This window comes from Heptranchias perlo, unplaced genomic scaffold (genome assembly GCF_035084215.1).
Source record: "Heptranchias perlo isolate sHepPer1 unplaced genomic scaffold, sHepPer1.hap1 HAP1_SCAFFOLD_256, whole genome shotgun sequence".
Classification (NCBI taxonomy): Eukaryota; Metazoa; Chordata; class Chondrichthyes; order Hexanchiformes; family Hexanchidae; genus Heptranchias; species Heptranchias perlo.
This window is the reverse complement of record NW_027139268.1, coordinates 85762-103968: the sequence shown is the minus strand read 5'-3', so window position 1 is coordinate 103968 and position 18207 is coordinate 85762. Positions and strand designations below refer to the sequence as shown.

Genomic DNA, 18207 nt, shown 5'->3' with positions numbered 1-18207 from the left:
TGTTTATAATACAGACAGGATTCTGACATTGAGATAATGCAGTGGACGTCTGGAGATTTTCACTCTCTGAATGGGCTTCACTTTGATCAGTTGGTACTGTTTGTCAATGTTTATTAACCCATCCCTTCAATTGTTTATTTGACAGACTCTGATTCCTTCACTGTGGTGTACACGGGAATTTCCGGCAACACGGATGGCCCTGAGTTTGCGGGTGTGACGATGGTTAATGGAGTTGTGTTAACGTATTATGACAGTGACACTCAGCAGGTGGTTTCCAGACAGCAGTTCGTAACAGACTCTTTCGATGTGGAACAATGGAATTATATCAATCGTCAGCGGAAAAAGCGTCACGATGTGACGATGGAGAATCTCAGTACAATATTGAAATGGACGAACAAGACATCCGGTAAGATCAGTGATACAGGAATCTCCCACTGACGGCCTGTTTAATGGCCGTCTACTGGGAATGAATCAATTATTTTTGATGTCAATTTGCTCTCTGATCCCAGCTGCTCCCACTTTCCCGACCAGTCCCACATCACATCCTCCTGGTTTATAGTTACTACGTCGGCTGTTCTATATTTTACCAGCTCCTGCGGCCTTCCCCATCCCCACAGCCTGGGCCTCTATTTATGGGGACTGCCAGTGCTCCTGCGGCCTTTCCCCATCCCCACAGCCTGAGCCTCTATTTATGGGGACTGCCAGTGCTCCTGCGGCCTTTCCCATCCCCACAGCCTGGGCCTTGATTTATAGAGACTGCCACTGCTCCTGAGGCCTTCCCCATCCCCACAGCCTGGGCCTCTATTTTTTAAATTCCACTCTCCCAATTCGGAAATAAAAGATATCGGGGGATGGAGGAAAATATGGAGAGAGGGAAATGGTGAGTGAGTGAGAGAGAGGGGAGAGAGAGAGAGATAAATGGGGAAATAGAGAAATGACAAAAAGGAGAGGGAAATAAGGAGAGGTGGCAACGAGTGAGAAATGAACATAAAACACCAGTATCGGGAAGTAATCGGGGAGAGAGAAGAAGATATGGGAAAGAGCTTGGTGAGAGATAGAACCAGAGACATTACAGCATCGTGTCGGTGCCTGCTATATGCTGGAGCAATCCCAAACTAATCCCACTGTCCCACTCTCTCCCCATAGCCCTGTATCAATCCCAAACTAATCCCACTGACCCACTCTCTCCCCATAGCCCTGGATCAATCCCAAACTAATCCCACTGCCCCACTCACTTCCCCATAGCCCTGTCTCAATCCCAAACTAATCCCACTGACCCACTCTCTCCCCATAGCCCTGTATCAATCCCAAACTAATCCCACTGACCCACTCTCTCCCCATAGCCCTGTATCAATCCCAAACTAATCTCACTGTCCCACTCTCTCCCCATAGCCCTGTCTCAATCCCAAACTAATCCCACTGTCCCACTCTCTCCCCATAGCCCTGTATCAATCCCAGACTAATCCGACTGTCCCACTCTCTCCCCATAGCCCTGTATCAATCCCAAACTAATCCCACTGTCCCACTCTCTCCCCATAGCCCTGTATCATTTCCCAGACTAATCCGACTGTCCCACTCTCTCCCCATCGCCCTGTATCAATCCCAATCTAATCCCACTGTCCCACTCTCCCCCCATAGCCCTGTATCAATCCCAAACTAGTCCCACTGCCCCACTCTCTCCCCATAGCCCTGTATCAATCCCAAACTAATCCCACTGTCCCACTCTCTCCCCATAGCCCTGTATCAATCCCAAACTAGTCCCACTGCCCCACTCTCTCCCAATAGCCCTGTATCAATCCCGAATCTAATCGCACTGCCACACTCTCTCCCCATAGCCCTGTACCAATCCGAATCAATCCCACTGCCTCGCTCTCTCCCCACAGCCCTGTATCAATCCCAAACTAATCCCATTGTCCCACTCTCTCCCCATAGCCCTGTATCAATCCCAAACTAATCCCACTGCCCCGCTCTCTCCCCACAGCCCTGTATCAATCCCAAACTAATCCCATTGTCCCACTCTCTCCCCATAGCCCTGTATCAATCCTAAACTAATCCCACTGTCCCACTCTCTCCCCATAGCCCTGTATCAATCCCAAACTAATCCCACTGCCCCACTCTCCCCCCATAGCCCTGTATCAATCGCAAACTAATCCCACTGTCCCACTCTCCCCCCATAGCCCTGTATCAATCCCAAACTAATCCCACTGCCCCACTCTCTCCCCATAGCCCTGTATCAATCCCAAACTAATCCCACTGCCCCACTCTCTCCCCATAGCCCTGTATCAATCCCAAACTAATCCCACTGTCCCACTCTCTCCCACTCGCCCTGTATCAATCCCAAACTAATCCCACTGTCCCACTCTCTCTCCATAGCCCTGTATCAATCCCAAACTAATCCCACTGCCCCGCTCTCTCCCCATAGCCCTGCATCAATCCCAAACTAATCCCACTGTCCCACTCTCTCCCCATAGCCCTGTATCATTTCCCAAACTAAACTCACTGTCCCACTCTCTCCCCATAGCCCTGTATCAATCCCAAACTAATCCCACTGACCCACTCTCTCCCCATAGCCCTGTATCAATCCCAAACTAATCTCACTGTCCCACTCTCTCCCCATAGCCCTGTATCAATCCCAAACTAATCCCACTGTCCCACTCTCTCCCCTTAGCCCTGTATCAATCCCAATCTAATCCCACTGTCCCACTCTCTCCCCATAGCCCTGTATCAATCCCAAACTAATCCCACTGTCCCACTCTCTCCCCATAGCCATGTATCAATCCCAATCTAATCCCACTGTCCCACTCTCTCCCCTTAGCCCTGTATCAATCCCAAACTAATCCCACTGTCCCACTCTCTCCCCTTAGCCCTGTATCAATCCCAAACTAATCCACTGTCCCACTCTCTCCCCATAGCCCTGTATCAATCCCAAACTAATCCCACTGTCCCACTCTCTCCCCATAGCCCTGTATCAATCCCAAACTAATCCCACTGTCCCACTCTCTCCCCATAGCCCTGTATCAATCCCAAACTAATCCCACTGTCCCACTCTCTCCCCTTAGCATTGTATCTTCCACTGCATGAAATATTTATCCAATTTAAAAGATTCTCTGGTCTGTGCCTTCTCTGTGTCCTGTGGTAAAGCATTTCACACACAACCAACCTCTTCTCAGTCTCCTGGTGACAGTTTTAAATTGATGATCCCTTGTCACTCTCTCCCCAACCATACGAAACAGTCTTTCCTTATTCACTCTATCAAAACCCTTCATTGTCGAAACCTCAATTAAATCTCCCCTTAGACCTTGTTACATATTTCCAGTCTGTGGCAGATACTGTCTGGGTTCAGTGACACTGGTCCCTCTTGTAATCAGTCCCCATGTTCCTTACACTCTGGAGCTGGCTGTCACTGCTTGATATTGGCTCAGTGGTAGCATTCCCGCCTCTGAGTGAGAAGGTTCTACCCCAGTCCAGAGACTTAAGCGCATAATTGAGGCTGACACTCCAGTGGAGTATTGAGGGAGTGCTGCACTGTTGGAGGGGCAGTACTGAGGGAGAGCTACACTGTCAGATGGACAGTACTAAGGGAGTGCTGCAGTGGATGGTATGATACCTGCAGTGGAGACTGGATGGTGCATTACCTTGCCTGCCCTTTTCAGGTCATTGCACTTCTTCTGGCACTTGTCTGCAGTCCTAGAGGTGAGAGTTGGTGCTCAGTGCTAGTGTCACTGCTACCTTCCTCGACATGGCACATGAGACATCTTTCTGAGCTTTACTCCCATGAGCAGTCTCTTTCTCTCACTATTTTTCTCTCTCACTTTCTTTCTCTCTGTCTCTCTGTCTCTCTCTCTATCTCTATCTCTCTCTCACTCTGTCTCTATCTGTCACTATATCTCTTTCCTATCTCTCTTTCTGTCTCTCTATCTCTGTCTTTCTCTGTGTCTCTAACTCTCTCGCTCTCTCTCACCCTCTCTGTCTCTCTCTTTCTCTTTCTATGTCTCTCTCTATCTATCCCGATATCGATCTCCTATCTCTCTCTATCTTTCTTCCTGTCGCTCTCTGACTCCCTTTCTCTGTCTCTCTCTCGCTCTGTCTCCGTCTCTCTCTCTCTCTTCACGTCTCTATCTCCCTCTCACTCTCTTTCTCTGTCAATCGATCTCTGCCTATCTCTGTCTCTATCTAACTCTCTCTCATTGTCTGTCAGTCTCCCTCTCTCTCCCTCAGTCTGTCTCTCCCTTTATCTCTCTCTCTATCTCTCTCGACCTCTCTCTCTCCATCTCTCTCTCTCCGTCTATCTCTCTCTCGCTCTCTCTCTATCTCTCTCTCGCTCTCTCTCTATCTCTCTCTCCCTCTCTCTATCTCTCCCTCTCTCTCTCTCTATCTCTCTCTATCTCTCCCCCTCTCTCTCTCGCTCTCTCTTCCCTTTGCCTGTTCCATCTATCAGTGTCTGATGGTTGTTCTCATTATAATTTTGGGATCTTCTATTCTCCCTCCTTCCAATGCCCTGCTCCCTTCTCCCAGACCCTCTGCCTGCTCCTCCCGTGACCACATTGTTTAAAAGTCTCACAATATCTCACATGAGCCTCTTATTCCAGCTCCTGATGGGACCCCAGTCTTGGGGGAAAGTTTAGATCCTTCCCTCTGCTGCAATCTTCAGCCATTTGCGGCTCTTTAAAGACTGCGCTTTAAATCCCCACCCCCACCCGTCAGGGGAGGTCCGTGTCACATGGGCGCTGCGCTCAGCCAATGCCAGTGGGTGTGTAAATGAGATGAGTGTGTGATTTGCGGGTGGTCAGTACGGGACTGGATTGGCTCCCAGAAATCCAGGCTCAGCAGCGCAACATTGGGGCAAAATGGAGGTTTGGGGCCAGTGTGGTTCCCAAAACAGGCCCACTGGCACATCAGAAATATACACCTGGTTCTGGTCCTCAAGGGCAGTGCACCAGCGGCACTCACGGGTATCGAGTTCGAGAAGTGGGGGAGGGGAAGTCATGTGATAAAAATGGTGCCTATTATCTGAGATTTACCGTGATATTGCCTTCTATAATTCTGTCACGGTTCAGAAGGGGTTAACAAATCTTACCCCCCATTTCTACCTGATACTGGACCCCCTTTCGCCTCTGCTCAGACCATGTGACTCTAACCCATCCCATTCCTGTATAGAGGGAGAAAGACACACTGTGGGTAATTTTCACCGATCTCACCGGGTGGGATCCCCATGGGATAGGGGGAATGAGAGTTTTACACTGTGCCCAATATTACTGTCCACTGACTTCAGTGCAGTAAAATCGGGCAGTGTGTAAAACCAGTGTTGCAACCACTCCCGTTAGTTTCCCGACGGGTGGGTTAGGTTAAAATTGCGCCCACTGTCTGAGTTATAAATGGACATTCTCCATTAACTATTGATTATTGATTATTGATCTCTGGTTGGTCACTGACAGGAATTCACATTTTCCAATGGATAAGGAATGTTGAGATCTCTGAAGACGGCTCCATTAAGAGATCGATGCGGTTTGGATATGACGGAAAGGATTATATTAGTTTAGAGCCAGACAGAATGAGATGGGTCGCAACCAATCACCTTGCAGTGAAGACCAAGGAGAAATGGGATTCTGATGATTCCTGGAACAATTATTGGAAATGGCAGTTGGAAGAAGAACTGGTTGATGTTTTACAGTTATATTTACGCGCTGGAAAGGAATATCTCAAAAGGAAAGGTATTGATTTCCTATTTTCCCATTTTCTGATTGAACTTTCTGATCTATGAAACCGTTATCCCATTCCATTCTCTGTCTCTCTATTGTTTGTGTTTCCTCCCTTTCCCCTTTCAGTTCAGCCTGAAGTGTTCATCTCCAGAAGTGACCCCAATAATCAGTACAACCCGCCCACTCTCTCCTGCCTGGTTACTGGATTTTACCCTGTAAACATCGAGGTGACCTGGCTAAGGAATGGTGAGCAAGTGTCTGAGAGCCAATCCTCGGGGGTTCGACCGAACCACGATGGGACCCATCAGATCAAGAAAGAGATTGAAGTCAATGCTGGGGATGAGGATCAATACTCCTGTCAAATTGAACACAGCAGCCTGGCGGAGGCAAAGGTCTATCAGTGGGGTAAGGAACTGCACTGGAAGTGTGTGGGTGTGTGTGTGTGTGTGTATGTGTGTTTGTGGGTGTGTGTGTGTGTGTGTGGGTGTGAGAGAGTGTTTGTTCGAGCGAGTGAAATAATGTCCATGTGAGATATTGATTATGACAGTCATGAGACGCTTTTTTTTATTAATTCATGGGATGTCGCTGGCAAGGCCGGCATTTATTGCCCATCCCTAATTGCCCTTGTGAAGGTGATGATGAGCCGCCTTCTTGAACCGCTGCAGTCCGTGTGGTGACGGTTCTCCCACAGTGCTGTCAGGAAGGGAGTTCCAGGATTTTGACCCAGCGACGATGAAGGAACGGCGATATATTTCCAAGTCGGGATGGTGTGTGACTTGGAGGGGAACGTGCAGGTGGTGGTGTTCCCATGTGCCTGCTGCTCTTGTCCTTCTAGATGGTAGAGGTCGCGGGTTTGGGAGGTGCTGTCGAAGAAGCCTTTGCGAGTTGCTGCAGTGCATCCTGTGGATGGTACACACTGCAGCCACTGTGCGCCGGTGGTGAAGGGAGTGAATGTTTAGGGTGGTGGATGGGGTGCCAATCAAGCGGGCTACTTTGTCCTGGATGGTGTCAAGCTTCTTGAGTGTTGTTGGAGCTGCACTCATCCAGGCAAGTGGAGAGGATTCCAACACACTCCTGACTTGTGCCTTGTAGATGGTGGAAAGGCTTTGGGGAGTCAGGAGGTGAGTCACTCGCCACAGAATACCCAGCCTCTGACCTGCTCTTGTAGCCACAGTATTTATATGGCTGGTCCAGTTAAGTTTCTGGTCAATGGTGACTCCCAGGATGTTGATGGTGGGGGATTCGGCGATGGTAATGCCGTTGAATGTCAAGGGGAGGTGGTTAGACTCTCTCTTGTTGGAGATGGTCATTGCCTGGCACTTGTCTGGCGCGAATGTTACTTGCCACTTATCAGCCCAAGCCTGGATGTTGTCCAGGTCTTGCTGCATGCAGGCTCGGACTGCTTCATTATCTGAGGGGTTGCGAATGGAACTGAACACTGTGCAATCATCAGCGAACATCCCCATTTCTAACCTTATGATGGAGGGAAGGTCATTGATGAAGCATCAAAAGATGGTTGGGCCGAGGACACTGCCCTGAGGAACTCCTGCAGCAATGCCCAGGGGTTGAGATGATTGGCCTCCAACAACCACTACCATCTTCCTTTGTGCTAGGTATGACTCCAGCCACTGGAGAGTTTTACCCCGATTCCCATTGACTGCAATTTTACTCGGACTCCGAGGTGCCACACTCGGTGAAATGCTGCCTTGATGTCAAGGGCAGTCACTCTCACCTCACCTCTGGAATTCAGCTCTTTTTTCCATGGTTGGACCAAGGCTGTAATGAGGTCTGGAGCCGAGTGGTCCTGGAGGAACCCAAACTGAGCATCGGTGAGCAGGTTATTGGTGAGTAAGTGCCGCTTGATAGCACTGTCGACGACACCTTCCATCACTTTGCTGATGATTGAGGTTAGACTGATGGGGCGGTAATTGGCCGGATTGGATTTGTCCTGCTTTTTGTGGACAGGACATACCTGGGCAATTTTCCACATTGTTGGGTAGATGTTGTAGCTGCACAGGAACAGTTTGGCTAGAGGCGCAGCTAGTTCTGGAGCACAAGTCTTCAGCACTACAGCTGGGATGTTGTCGGGGCTCATAGCCTTTGCTGTATCCAGTGCACTCAGCCGTTTCTTGATATCACGTGGACTGAATCGAATTGGCTGAAGACTGGTTTCTGTGATGTTGGGGATATCGGGAGGAGGCCGAGATGGATCATCCACTCGGCACTTCTGGCTGAAGATGGTTGCAAATGCTTCAGCCTTGTCTTTTGCACTCATGTGCTGGACTCCGCCATCATTGAGGATGGGGATGTTTACAGAGCATCCTCCTCCCATTAATTGTTTAATTGTTTAATTGTCCACCACCATTCACGACTGGATGTGGCAGGACTGCAGAGCTTTGATCGAATCCGTTGGTTGTGGAATCGCTTAGCTCTGTCTATAGCATGTTGCTTCCGCTGTTTAGCATGCATGTAGTCCTGAGTTGTAGCTTCACCAAGTTGGCACATCATTTTTAGGTACGCCTGGTGCTGCTCCTGGCATGCCCTTCTTCACTCCTCATTGAACCAGGGTTGATCCCCTGGCTTGTTGGTAATGGTAGAATGAGGAATATGCCGGGCCATGAGGTTACAGATTGTGCTGGAACACAATTCTGCTGCTGCTGATGGCCCACAGTGCCTCATGGATGCCCAGTTTTGAGCTGCTGGATGTGTTCTGAATCTATCCCATTTAGCACGGTGGTAGTGCCACACAACACGTTGGATGGTGTTCTCAGTTTGAAGACGGGACATTGTCTCCACGAGGACTGTGCAGTGGTCACTCCTACCAATGCTGTCATGGACAGATGCATCTGCGACAGGTAGATTGGTGAGGACGAGATCAAGTAGGTTTTTCCCTCGTGTTGGTTCGCTCACCACCTGCCACAGGCCCAGTCTGGCAGCTATGTCCTTCAGGACTCAGCCAGCTCGGTCAGTAGTGGTGCTACCGAGCCACTCTCGGTGATGGACATTTAAGTCCCCCACCCAGAGTACATTTTGTGCCCTTGCTACCCTCAGTGCTACCTCCAAGTGGTGTTCAACATGGAGGAGGACTGATTCATCAGCTGAGGGAGGGCGGTAGGTGGTAATCAGCAGGAGGTTTCCTTGCCCATGTTTGACCTGATGCCATGAGATTTCATGGGGTCCGGAGTCAATGTTGAGGACTCCCAGGACCACTCCCTCCTGACTGTATATCACTGTACCGCCACCTCTGGTGGGTCTGTCCTGCCGGTGGGACAGGACATACCCAGGGATGGTGATAGAAGATTCTGGGACGTTGGCTGTCAGGTATGATTCTGTGAGTATGGCTATGTCAGGCTGTTGCTTGACTGGTCTGTGGGACAGCTCTCCCAATTTTGGCACAAATCCCCAGATGTTAGTGAGGAGGACTTTGCAGGGCTGACTGGGCTTGGTTTGCCTTTGTCGTGTCCGGTGCCCAGTGGTCCGATGCCGGGTGGTCCATCCGGTTTTATTCTTATTATGTCTTTGTTTAGCGAGATTGCACAACTGAGTGGCTTGCTCGGCCATTTCAGAGGGTGATTAAGAATCAACCACATTGCTGTGGGTCTGGAGTCACATATCGGCCAGACCGGGTAAAGACTGCAGGTTTCCTTCCGTGAAGGACATTTTGTCTGTGTGTGTGTGTCTGTGTGCGTGTCTGTGTGCGTGTGTGTGTGCGTGTGTGTGTGTGTACGGAACATCGGAACAGGAGTAGGCCATTCGGCCCCTTGAGTCTGTTCTGCCATTCAATGAGACCATGACTGATCTGTACCTCTCCTCCATTTCCCCTCCTTTGATCCATATCCCTTGATTCCCTTACCCCACAAACATCTATCGATCTCAGTCTTGAAATTTTCAGTTGTTCCCAGCACCCACAGCCTTTTGGGGAGAGATTTCCTGATTTCCACTCCCCTTTGTGTGGAAAAAGTGCTTTCTGATTTCACTCCTAAATGGCCTGGCTCTAATTTTAAGATTGTGACCCCTCGTTCTGGATTCCCCACCAGAGAAAATAGTTTCTCTGTCTCCACCCTATCGAATCCCTTTATCATTTTAAACCCCTCATTTAGATCACCCCTCACCCTTCTATATTCCAGGGAACACAAGCCAAGTTTCTGTAACCTGTCCTCAGAATTTAACCCTCTAAGCCCCGGTATCAGTCTGGTGAATCTGCACTGTATCCCCTCCAAGGACAATATATCTTACATAAGGTGCGATTCCCAGAACTGAACACAATTCTCCAGTTGCATTCTGACCAAGACTCTGTCCAACTGAAGCATCACTTCCTCACTTTGTAATCCAGGCCCCGAGATAAAGGCCAACATTCCATTGGGCTTTTTGATTAATTTTTACCTGCACACTCGCTTTTAGTGATTTGTGTACTTGGACACCCAAATCCCTTTGCTCCTTTACAGCCCCTGGTCTATCACCATTCAGGAAATATTCTGATTTGTCTTTCTCCGATCTAAAATGGATGATCTTGAATTTCCCCACATGGAACCATTCGGCCCATCGAGTCCGTGCCTCACAATGTGACTCACATTGAACTCCACCTGCCATAGTTTTGCCCACTCATTTAATCTGTCTGTGTCCCTTTACTGTGTGATCTCCAAACTTGGATATACAACTCACTCTGTTCCTTCATCCATGTGTTCAGTCCCTCGATCTCTGATGAGAGAGTCCTGTAATCTTCCACACAATTGATGTTAAACTGACAGGTCTGTAGTTACCTGGTTTCTCCCTCTCTCCCTCCTTAATAATGGAGTGACATTTGCATTTTCCAATCCACAGGCATACACCAAGTACATCGACAATAAAGACATTAATAAACTTGCAGAATGGGCGTGTAATTGGCAAATGAATTTCAATATAGAGAAGTGTGAGGTGTTGCATTTTTGTAGGAGGAATAAGGAGGCCACACACTGCTTAGAAAAAGTCTAAATGGGGTCGAGGGGCAAAGGGATCGAGGGGTACAGATTCACAAATCATTAAAAGTTACCTCCTGGGCCGTATTTAAATACTCCAGCTCTGTCTCCCATCTGAATCCTGCAAGAGGGACATCATGGGGTGAGTGAGAGCAATAATTGGGGCCAGAGATCGAAGGAGATGATCCCCGGCAAGGAAAATAATGTCGGAGCTGGGATCTGGGCTGGTCACAGACAGAGGAGGTTGGGCAGGGGGGGAAGGCCAGGGCAGAGGAGGCCCAAGGCTTCCTTGTTGGGCCTGGAGGAGCTCTCCTGGGCTATGGGGAACCTTACAACGTTCCCGCCGGACGGGCAGGGTTTAAATTGGGAATGATGTTTCTGTCGATACAGCCCAGTGTATCCGAACCTCCGTCATTGTGTGTCTGAACATCACCGTTATTGTCAGGGAGTGTGGTGGATCAGAGAGAAGGGGCTGCAATTGGGGAGTTTACCCCTGACTGGTCCCAGGGTGGTACTGAGGGGAGTGTAGTGGGGGGGCTGTGATTTTCTGAAATACATTGGTGAAGGGCAAGCTTAAAATAGCTGAGTATTATTGGATGTCCATATAATGGCCAGAAACCGATCTGTGAGAAACATCAGTGAGGCTGACTCCTGGACTGTACAATGTAACCCTGGGGATGGGACAAGGAAAAGACACACAGACATCGGGGGGAATGTTAACCTGACTCACCGGGCGAGAGACCCATGGGATGGGCTGGATTCTGACCAATATTACTGACCACTGACTTCAATGGGCAGTAAAATCGGGGCGGGGAGTAAAACCAGCGTTACACCCGATCTCGTCAGTTTCCCCACGGGTGGGTGAGGTTAAAATTTCCCCCAATCAACACAGAACTGGGAATGGTTCCTGGAACAGAGAGAAACAATCCTGATATTATTGAAATGTGTTTCAGAAAGACCGGAAAACAGGGAATCCAATCTGGGAATTATTATCGGATCAGTGATTGCGGCGCTGGCTGTTATAGTGGTGATAATCGGAATAGTCATCTGGAAAAGACAACGGAGAGGTAAGAATCAGAGAGAGGGGAATGGAGAACTCAGGGGGACAGAGTGAGTGTGGGAGAGTCTCCAGTACTGGGAGTACAGGGCACTGAGAGAGGAGAGTCAGAGAGAGGGGAATGGAGAACTGAGGGGGACAGAGTGAGTGTGGGAGAGTCTCCAGTACTGGGAGTACAGGGCACTGAGAGAGGAGAGTCAGAGAGAGGGGAATGGAGAACTGAGGGGGACAGAGTGAGTGTGGGAGAGTCTCCAGTACTGGGAGTACAGGGCACTGAGAGAGGAGAATCAGAGAGAGGGGAATGGAGAACTGAGGGGGACAGAGTGAGTGTGGGAGAGTCTCCAGTACTGGGAGTACAGGGCACTGAGAGAGGAGAGTCAGAGAGAGGGGAATGGAGAACTGAGGGGACAGAGTGAGTGTGGGAGAGTCTCCAGTACTGGGAGTACAGGGCACTGAGAGAGGAGAGTCAGAGAGAGGGGAATGGAGAACTGAGGGGGACAGAGTGAGTGTGGGAGAGTCTCCAGCACTGGGAGTACAGGGCACTGAGAGAGGAGAGTCAGAGAGAGGGGAATGGAGAACTGAGGGGACAGAGTGAGTGTGGGAGAGTCTCCAGTACTGGGAGTACAGGGCACTGAGAGAGGAGAGTCAGAGAGAGGGGAATGGAGAACTGAGGGGGACAGAGTGAGTGTGGGAGAGTCTCCAGTACTGGGAGTACAGGGCACTGAGAGAGGAGAGTCAGAGAGAGGGGAATGGAGAACTGAGGGGACAGAGTGAGTGTGGGAGAGTCTCCAGTACTGGGAGTACAGGGCACTGAGAGAGGAGAGTCAGAGAGAGGGGAATGGAGAACTGAGGGGACAGAGTGAGTGTGGGAGAGTCTCCAGTACTGGGAGCACAGGGCACTGAGAGAGGAGAGTCAGAGAGAGGGGAATGGAGAACTGAGGGGGACAGAGTGAGTGTGGGAGAGTCTCCAGTACTGGGAGTACAGGGCACTGAGAGAGGAGAGTCAGAGAGAGGGGAATGGAGAACTGAGGGGACAGAGTGAGTGTGGGAGAGTCTCCAGTACTGGGAGTACAGGGCACTGAGAGAGGAGAGTCAGAGAGAGGGGAATGGAGAACTGAGGGGGACAGAGTGAGTGTGGGAGAGTCTCCAGTACTGGGAGTACAGGGCACTGAGAGAGGAGAGTCAGAGAGAGGGGAATGGAGAACTGAGGGGGACAGAGTGAGTGTGGGAGAGTCTCCAGTACTGGGAGTACAGGGCACTGAGAGAGGAGAGTCAGAGAGAGGGGAATGGAGAACTGAGGGGGACAGAGTGAGTGTGGGAGAGTCTCCAGTACTGGGAGTACAGGGCACTGAGAGAGGAGAGTCAGAGAGAGGGGAATGGAGAACTGAGGGGGACAGAGTGAGTGTGGGAGAGTCTCCAGTACTGGGAGTACAGGGCACTGAGAGAGGAGAGTCAGAGAGAGGGGAATGGAGAACTGAGGGGGACAGAGTGAGTGTGGGAGAGTCTCCAGTACTGGGAGTACAGGGCACTGAGAGAGGAGAGTCAGAGAGAGGGGAATGGAGAACTGAGGGGACAGAGTGAGTGTGGGAGAGTCTCCAGTACTGGGAGTACAGGGCACTGAGAGAGGAGAGTCAGAGAGAGGGGAATGGAGAACTGAGGGGGACAGAGTGAGTGTGGGAGAGTCTCCAGTACTGGGAGTACAGGGCACTGAGAGAGGAGAGTCAGAGAGAGGGGAATGGAGAACTGAGGGGACAGAGTGAGTGTGGGAGAGTCTCCAGTACTGGGAGTACAGGGCACTGAGAGAGGAGAGTCAGAGAGAGGGGAATGGAGAACTGAGGGGACAGAGTGAGTGTGGGAGAGTCTCCAGTACTGGTACTGAAGGGGGGGAGTGCGGGACTGAAGGGGGGGGAGTGCGGGACTGAAGGGGGGGAGTGTGAGACTGAAGGGGGGAGTGCGGGGCTGAAGGGGGGGAGTGTGGGGCTGAAGGGGGGGAGTGTGGGGCTGAAGGGGGGGAGTGTGGGACTGAAGGGGGGGAGTGCGGGGCTGAAGGGGGGAGTGTGAGACTGAAGGGGGGGAGTGTGAGACTGAAGGGGGGGAGTGTGAGACTGAAGGGGAGTGTGGGACTGAAGGGGGGAGTGTGAGACTGAAGGGGGGGAGTGTGAGACTGAAGGGGAGTGTGAGACTGAAGGGGGGGAGTGCGGGACTGAAGGGGGGGAGTGTGAGACTGAAGGGGGGGAGTGCGGGGCTGAAGGGGGGAGTGTGAGACTGAAGGGGGGGAGTGTGAGACTGAAGGGGGGGAGTGTGAGACTGAAGGTGGGGAGTGTGAGACTGAAGGGGGGAGTGTGAGACTGAAGGGGGGAGTGCGGGACTGAAGGGGGGGAGTGTGGGACTGAAGGGGGGAGTGTGAGACTGAAGGGGGGGAGTGTGAGACTGAAGGGGGGGAGTGTGAGACTGAAGGGGGGAGTGTGAGACTGAAGGGGAGTGTGGGACTGAAGGGGGGGAGTGTGAGACTGAAGGGGGGAGTGTGAGACTGAAGGGGGGAGTGTGAGACTGAAGGGGGGAGTGTGAGACTGAAGGGGGGGAGTGTGAGACTGAAGGGGGGAGTGTGGGACTGAAGGGGGGAGTGTGGGACTGAAGGGGGGGAGTGTGAGACTGAAGGGGGGAGTGTGAGACTGAAGGGGGGAGTGTGGGACTGAAGGGGGGAGTGTGAGACTGAAGGGGAGTGTGGGACTGAAGGGGGGAGTGTGGGACTGAAGGGGGGGAGTGTGAGACTGAAGGGGGGGAGTGTGGGGCTGAAGGGGGGAGTGTGGGACTGAAGGGGGGAGTGTGGGACTGAAGGGGGGAGTGTGAGACTGAAGGGGGGAGTGTGAGACTGAAGGGGGGAGTGTGGGACTGAAGGGGGGGAGTGTGGGACTGAAGGGGGGGAGTGTGGGGCTGAAGGGGGGGAGTGTGGGGCTGAAGGGGGGGAGTGTGGGACTGAAGGGGGGGAGTGTGGGACTGAAGGGGGGGAGTGTGAGACTGAAGGGGGGAGTGTGGGACTGAAGGGGGGAGTGTGAGACTGAAGGGGGGAGTGTGAGACTGAAGGGGGGGGAGTGGGACTGAAGGGGGGGAGTGTGGGACTGAAGGGGGGAGTGCGGGACTGAAGGGGGGGAGTGCGGGACTGAAGGGGGGGAGTGCGGGACTGAAGGGGGGAGTGTGGGACTGAAGGGGGGGAGTGTGAGACTGAAGGGGGGAGTGTGGGACTGAAGGGGGGGAGTGTGAGACTGAAGGGGGGAGTGTGAGACTGAAGGGGAGTGTGGGACTGAAGGGGGGAGTGTGAGACTGAAGGGGGGAGTGTGAGACTGAAGGGGGGGGAGTGTGAGACTGAAGGGGGGGAGTGTGAGACTGAAGGGGGGAGTGTGAGACTGAAGGGGGGAGTGTGAGACTGAAGGGGGGAGTGTGGGACTGAAGGGGGGGAGTGTGAGACTGAAGGGGAGTGTGGGACTGAAGGGGGGAGTGTGAGACTGAAGCGGGGAGTGTGGGACTGAAGGGGGGGAGTGTGGGACTGAAGGGGGGGAGTGTGGGACTGAAGGGGGGAGTGTGAGACTGAAGGGGGGAGTGTGAGACTGAAGGGGGGAGTGTGGGACTGAAGGGGGGGAGTGTGGGACTGAAGGGGGGAGTGTGAGACTGAAGGGGGGAGTGTGAGACTGAAGGGGGGAGTGTGGGACTGAAGGGGGGTGTGTGGGACTGAAGGGGGGAGTGTGAGACTGAAGGGGGGGAGTGTGAGACTGAAGGGGGGGAGTGCGGGACTGAAGGGGGGAGTGTGAGACTGAAGGGGGGAGTGTGAGACTGAAGGGGGGAGTGTGAGACTGAAGGGGGGAGTGTGGGACTGAAGGGGGGAGTGTGAGACTGAAGGGGGGGAGTGTGAGACTGAAGGGGGGAGTGTGAGACTGAAGGGGAGTGTGAGACTGAAGGGTGGAGTGTGGGACTGAAGGGGGGTGTGAGACTGAAGGGGGGAGTGTGGGACTGAAGGGGGGGAGTGTGAGACTGAAGGGGGGAGTGTGAGACTGAAGGGGGGAGTGTGAGACTGAAGGGGGGAGTGTGGGACTGAAGGGGGGAGTGTGAGACTGAAGGGGGGTGTGAGACTGAGCATTTATTCCACACTCTCCATTTCCCCACCTTGTTGTGTGCTGACTCTCTGATTTTGGGAGATCCCCATTCTCACTGACATTTATTTTTCTCCTGCAGACCGAACAAGTCCGATTTACATAACAGCAGGCAGTAAGTGACGGAGGGGACAGATTGTTGGGGATGAAATGGATAATAAGGGACATTAAGTTGTCGAATTTCATTCTCCTGGGAGTTCTCCAGAAGGAGATTCTCGATCCAGCAGAGAAACAATGTGAAATATTTAATCTGTATTTCCAGAGTTCAGTCCGTTCTTACACTGAAAAAACAACAGCTCGGATAATCCGAGTCATTGTTTTGATGTGTTGGTGAATTATTTTACAATCTGATTTGAACATTAACTGCGCAGAGAAACAAAATGTCCATCAGACAGTTTGATCCATTAATGAGGAAGAATGGATCAATCAGGAAACAGAGATCAGACTGTGAACATCTCCAGTCCCTCACCCCCTCCCCTGGACTCACTGACTCGGGGTGGGGGGAGTTACACAGGAGGGACCCCCTCCAGTCCCTCACCCCCTCCCCTGGACTCACTGACTCGGGGTGGGGGGGTTCCTCCCCTCAGTGAATATTCTTCCTGTCTGAGGTGGTTTCGTGAATGCTGGGAGATGGTTTAATCTCACATTCTATTTTTATTCTGTTTTTATTTTCACAGCTTCTGAAGTCTCTGATCGCTCTCCTCCGTGAGTCTTTCAGTAAGTAAACTTTCGATTTTCCCGCCTGTCCGACTCTCTAATTCCCCCCCTGACCCTCTCTCACCCTCCCACACACTATTAAACCTGTCACACTCTCTAATTCCCCCCCTGACCCTCTCTCACCCTCCCACACACGATTAAACCTGTCACACTCTCTAATTCCCCCCTGACCCTCTCTCACCCTCCCACACACTATTAAACCTGTCACACTCTCTAATTCCCCCCCTGACCCTCTCTCACCCTCCCACTCACTATTAAACCTGTCACACTCTCTAATTCCCCCCCTGACCCTCTCTCACCCTCCCACACACTATTAAACCTGTCAGACTCTCTAATTCCCCCCCTGACCCTCTCTCACCCTCCCACACACTATTAAACCTGTCAGACTCTCTAATTCCCCCCCTGACCCTCTCTCACCCTCCCACTCACTATTAAACCTGTCACACTCTCTAATTCCCCCCTGACCCTCTCTCACCCTCCCACTCACTATTAAACGTGTCAGACTCTCTAATTCCCCCCTGACCCTCTCTCACCCTCCCACTCACTATTAAACCTGTCACACTCTCTAATTCCCCCCTGACCCTCTCTCACCCTCCCACTCACTATTAAACGTGTCAGACTCTCTAATTCCCCCCTGACCCTCTCTCACCCTCCCACACACTATTAAACCTCTCACACTCTCTAATTCCCCCCTGACCCTCTCTCACCCTCCCACACACTATTAAACCTGTCACACTCTCTAATTCCCCCCTGACCCTCTCTCACCCTCCCACACACTATTAAACCTGTCAGACTCTCTAATTCCCCCCCTGACCCTCTCTCACCCTCCCACACACTATTAAACCTGTCAGACTCTCTAATTCCCCCCCTGACCCTCTCTCACCCTCCCACACACTATTAAACCTGTCACACTCTCTCATTCCCCCCTGACCCTCTCACCCTCCCACACACTATTAAACCTGTCAGACTCTCTAATTACCACCTTAAATGTACCATTAATATTTATCTCTTTAAATGTCCATTAATGTTTGGTGATCACAATCACTATTACACACTCACCAAGCTGTATATAAACCCCACTGTCACACCCTGACCAAGCCGATAGTGACAGTCCCATTATTAAATGTTTAACCCTTCCTTTCCCATTCCTCAGGCTGGCTTTAACCGATTGCCTTGTGCCTCTCCATTCCTTCCCTCGTCAGTTCACTGTAAACCACTGCAGGATGTTCACAGAACCTTGTTGCTGGGTAACTGGACTCACCTGTACTAGTGTGAAACGTGCCCATCATCGTCACTCCTCCTTCCATATCGCAGAAGACACACAGAATATCAGCTCATGCAATACAATATTGGAAAATGTGAGGTTATGCACTTTGGCAGGAAAAATCAGAGAGCAAGTTATTATCTTAATGGTGAGAAACTGGAAAGTACTGCAGTACAAAGGGATCTGGGGGTCCTAGTGCAAGAAAATCAAAAAGTTAGTGTGCAGGTGCAGCAGGTGATCAAGAAGGCCAACGGAATGTTGGCTTTTATTGCTCGGGGGATAGAATATAAAAACAGGGAGGTATTGCTGCAGTTATATAAGGTATTGGTGAGACCGCACCTGGAATACTGCATACAGTTTTGGTCTCCAT

At 51.5% G+C, this 18207-nt stretch overlaps 1 protein-coding gene across 15 annotated transcripts in view; it reads left to right on the top strand.

Annotated features, from left to right (window-relative positions):
* Positions 1–18207, top strand: part of LOC137310508 (class I histocompatibility antigen, F10 alpha chain-like) — a 32267-nt gene that overhangs the window by 9925 nt on the left and 4135 nt on the right. For 3 of the 15 annotated variants that reach the window (XM_067978263.1, XM_067978261.1, XM_067978258.1), the window contains exons 2-7: positions 146–406; positions 5436–5711; positions 5826–6104; positions 11608–11721; positions 15939–15971; positions 16534–16573. In XM_067978263.1, coding sequence (XP_067834364.1) covers positions 146–406; positions 5436–5711; positions 5826–6104; positions 11608–11721; positions 15939–15971; positions 16534–16565 — 995 coding nt within the window. In that variant the 3' untranslated portion in view covers positions 16566–16573. Of the gene's footprint in view, positions 1–145; positions 407–5435; positions 5712–5825; positions 6105–11607; positions 11722–15938; positions 15972–16533; positions 16574–17726; positions 17986–18207 lie in introns of those variants that run through there. The other 12 variants (XM_067978267.1, XM_067978266.1, XM_067978264.1 and 9 more) reach the window with 9 other exon arrangements.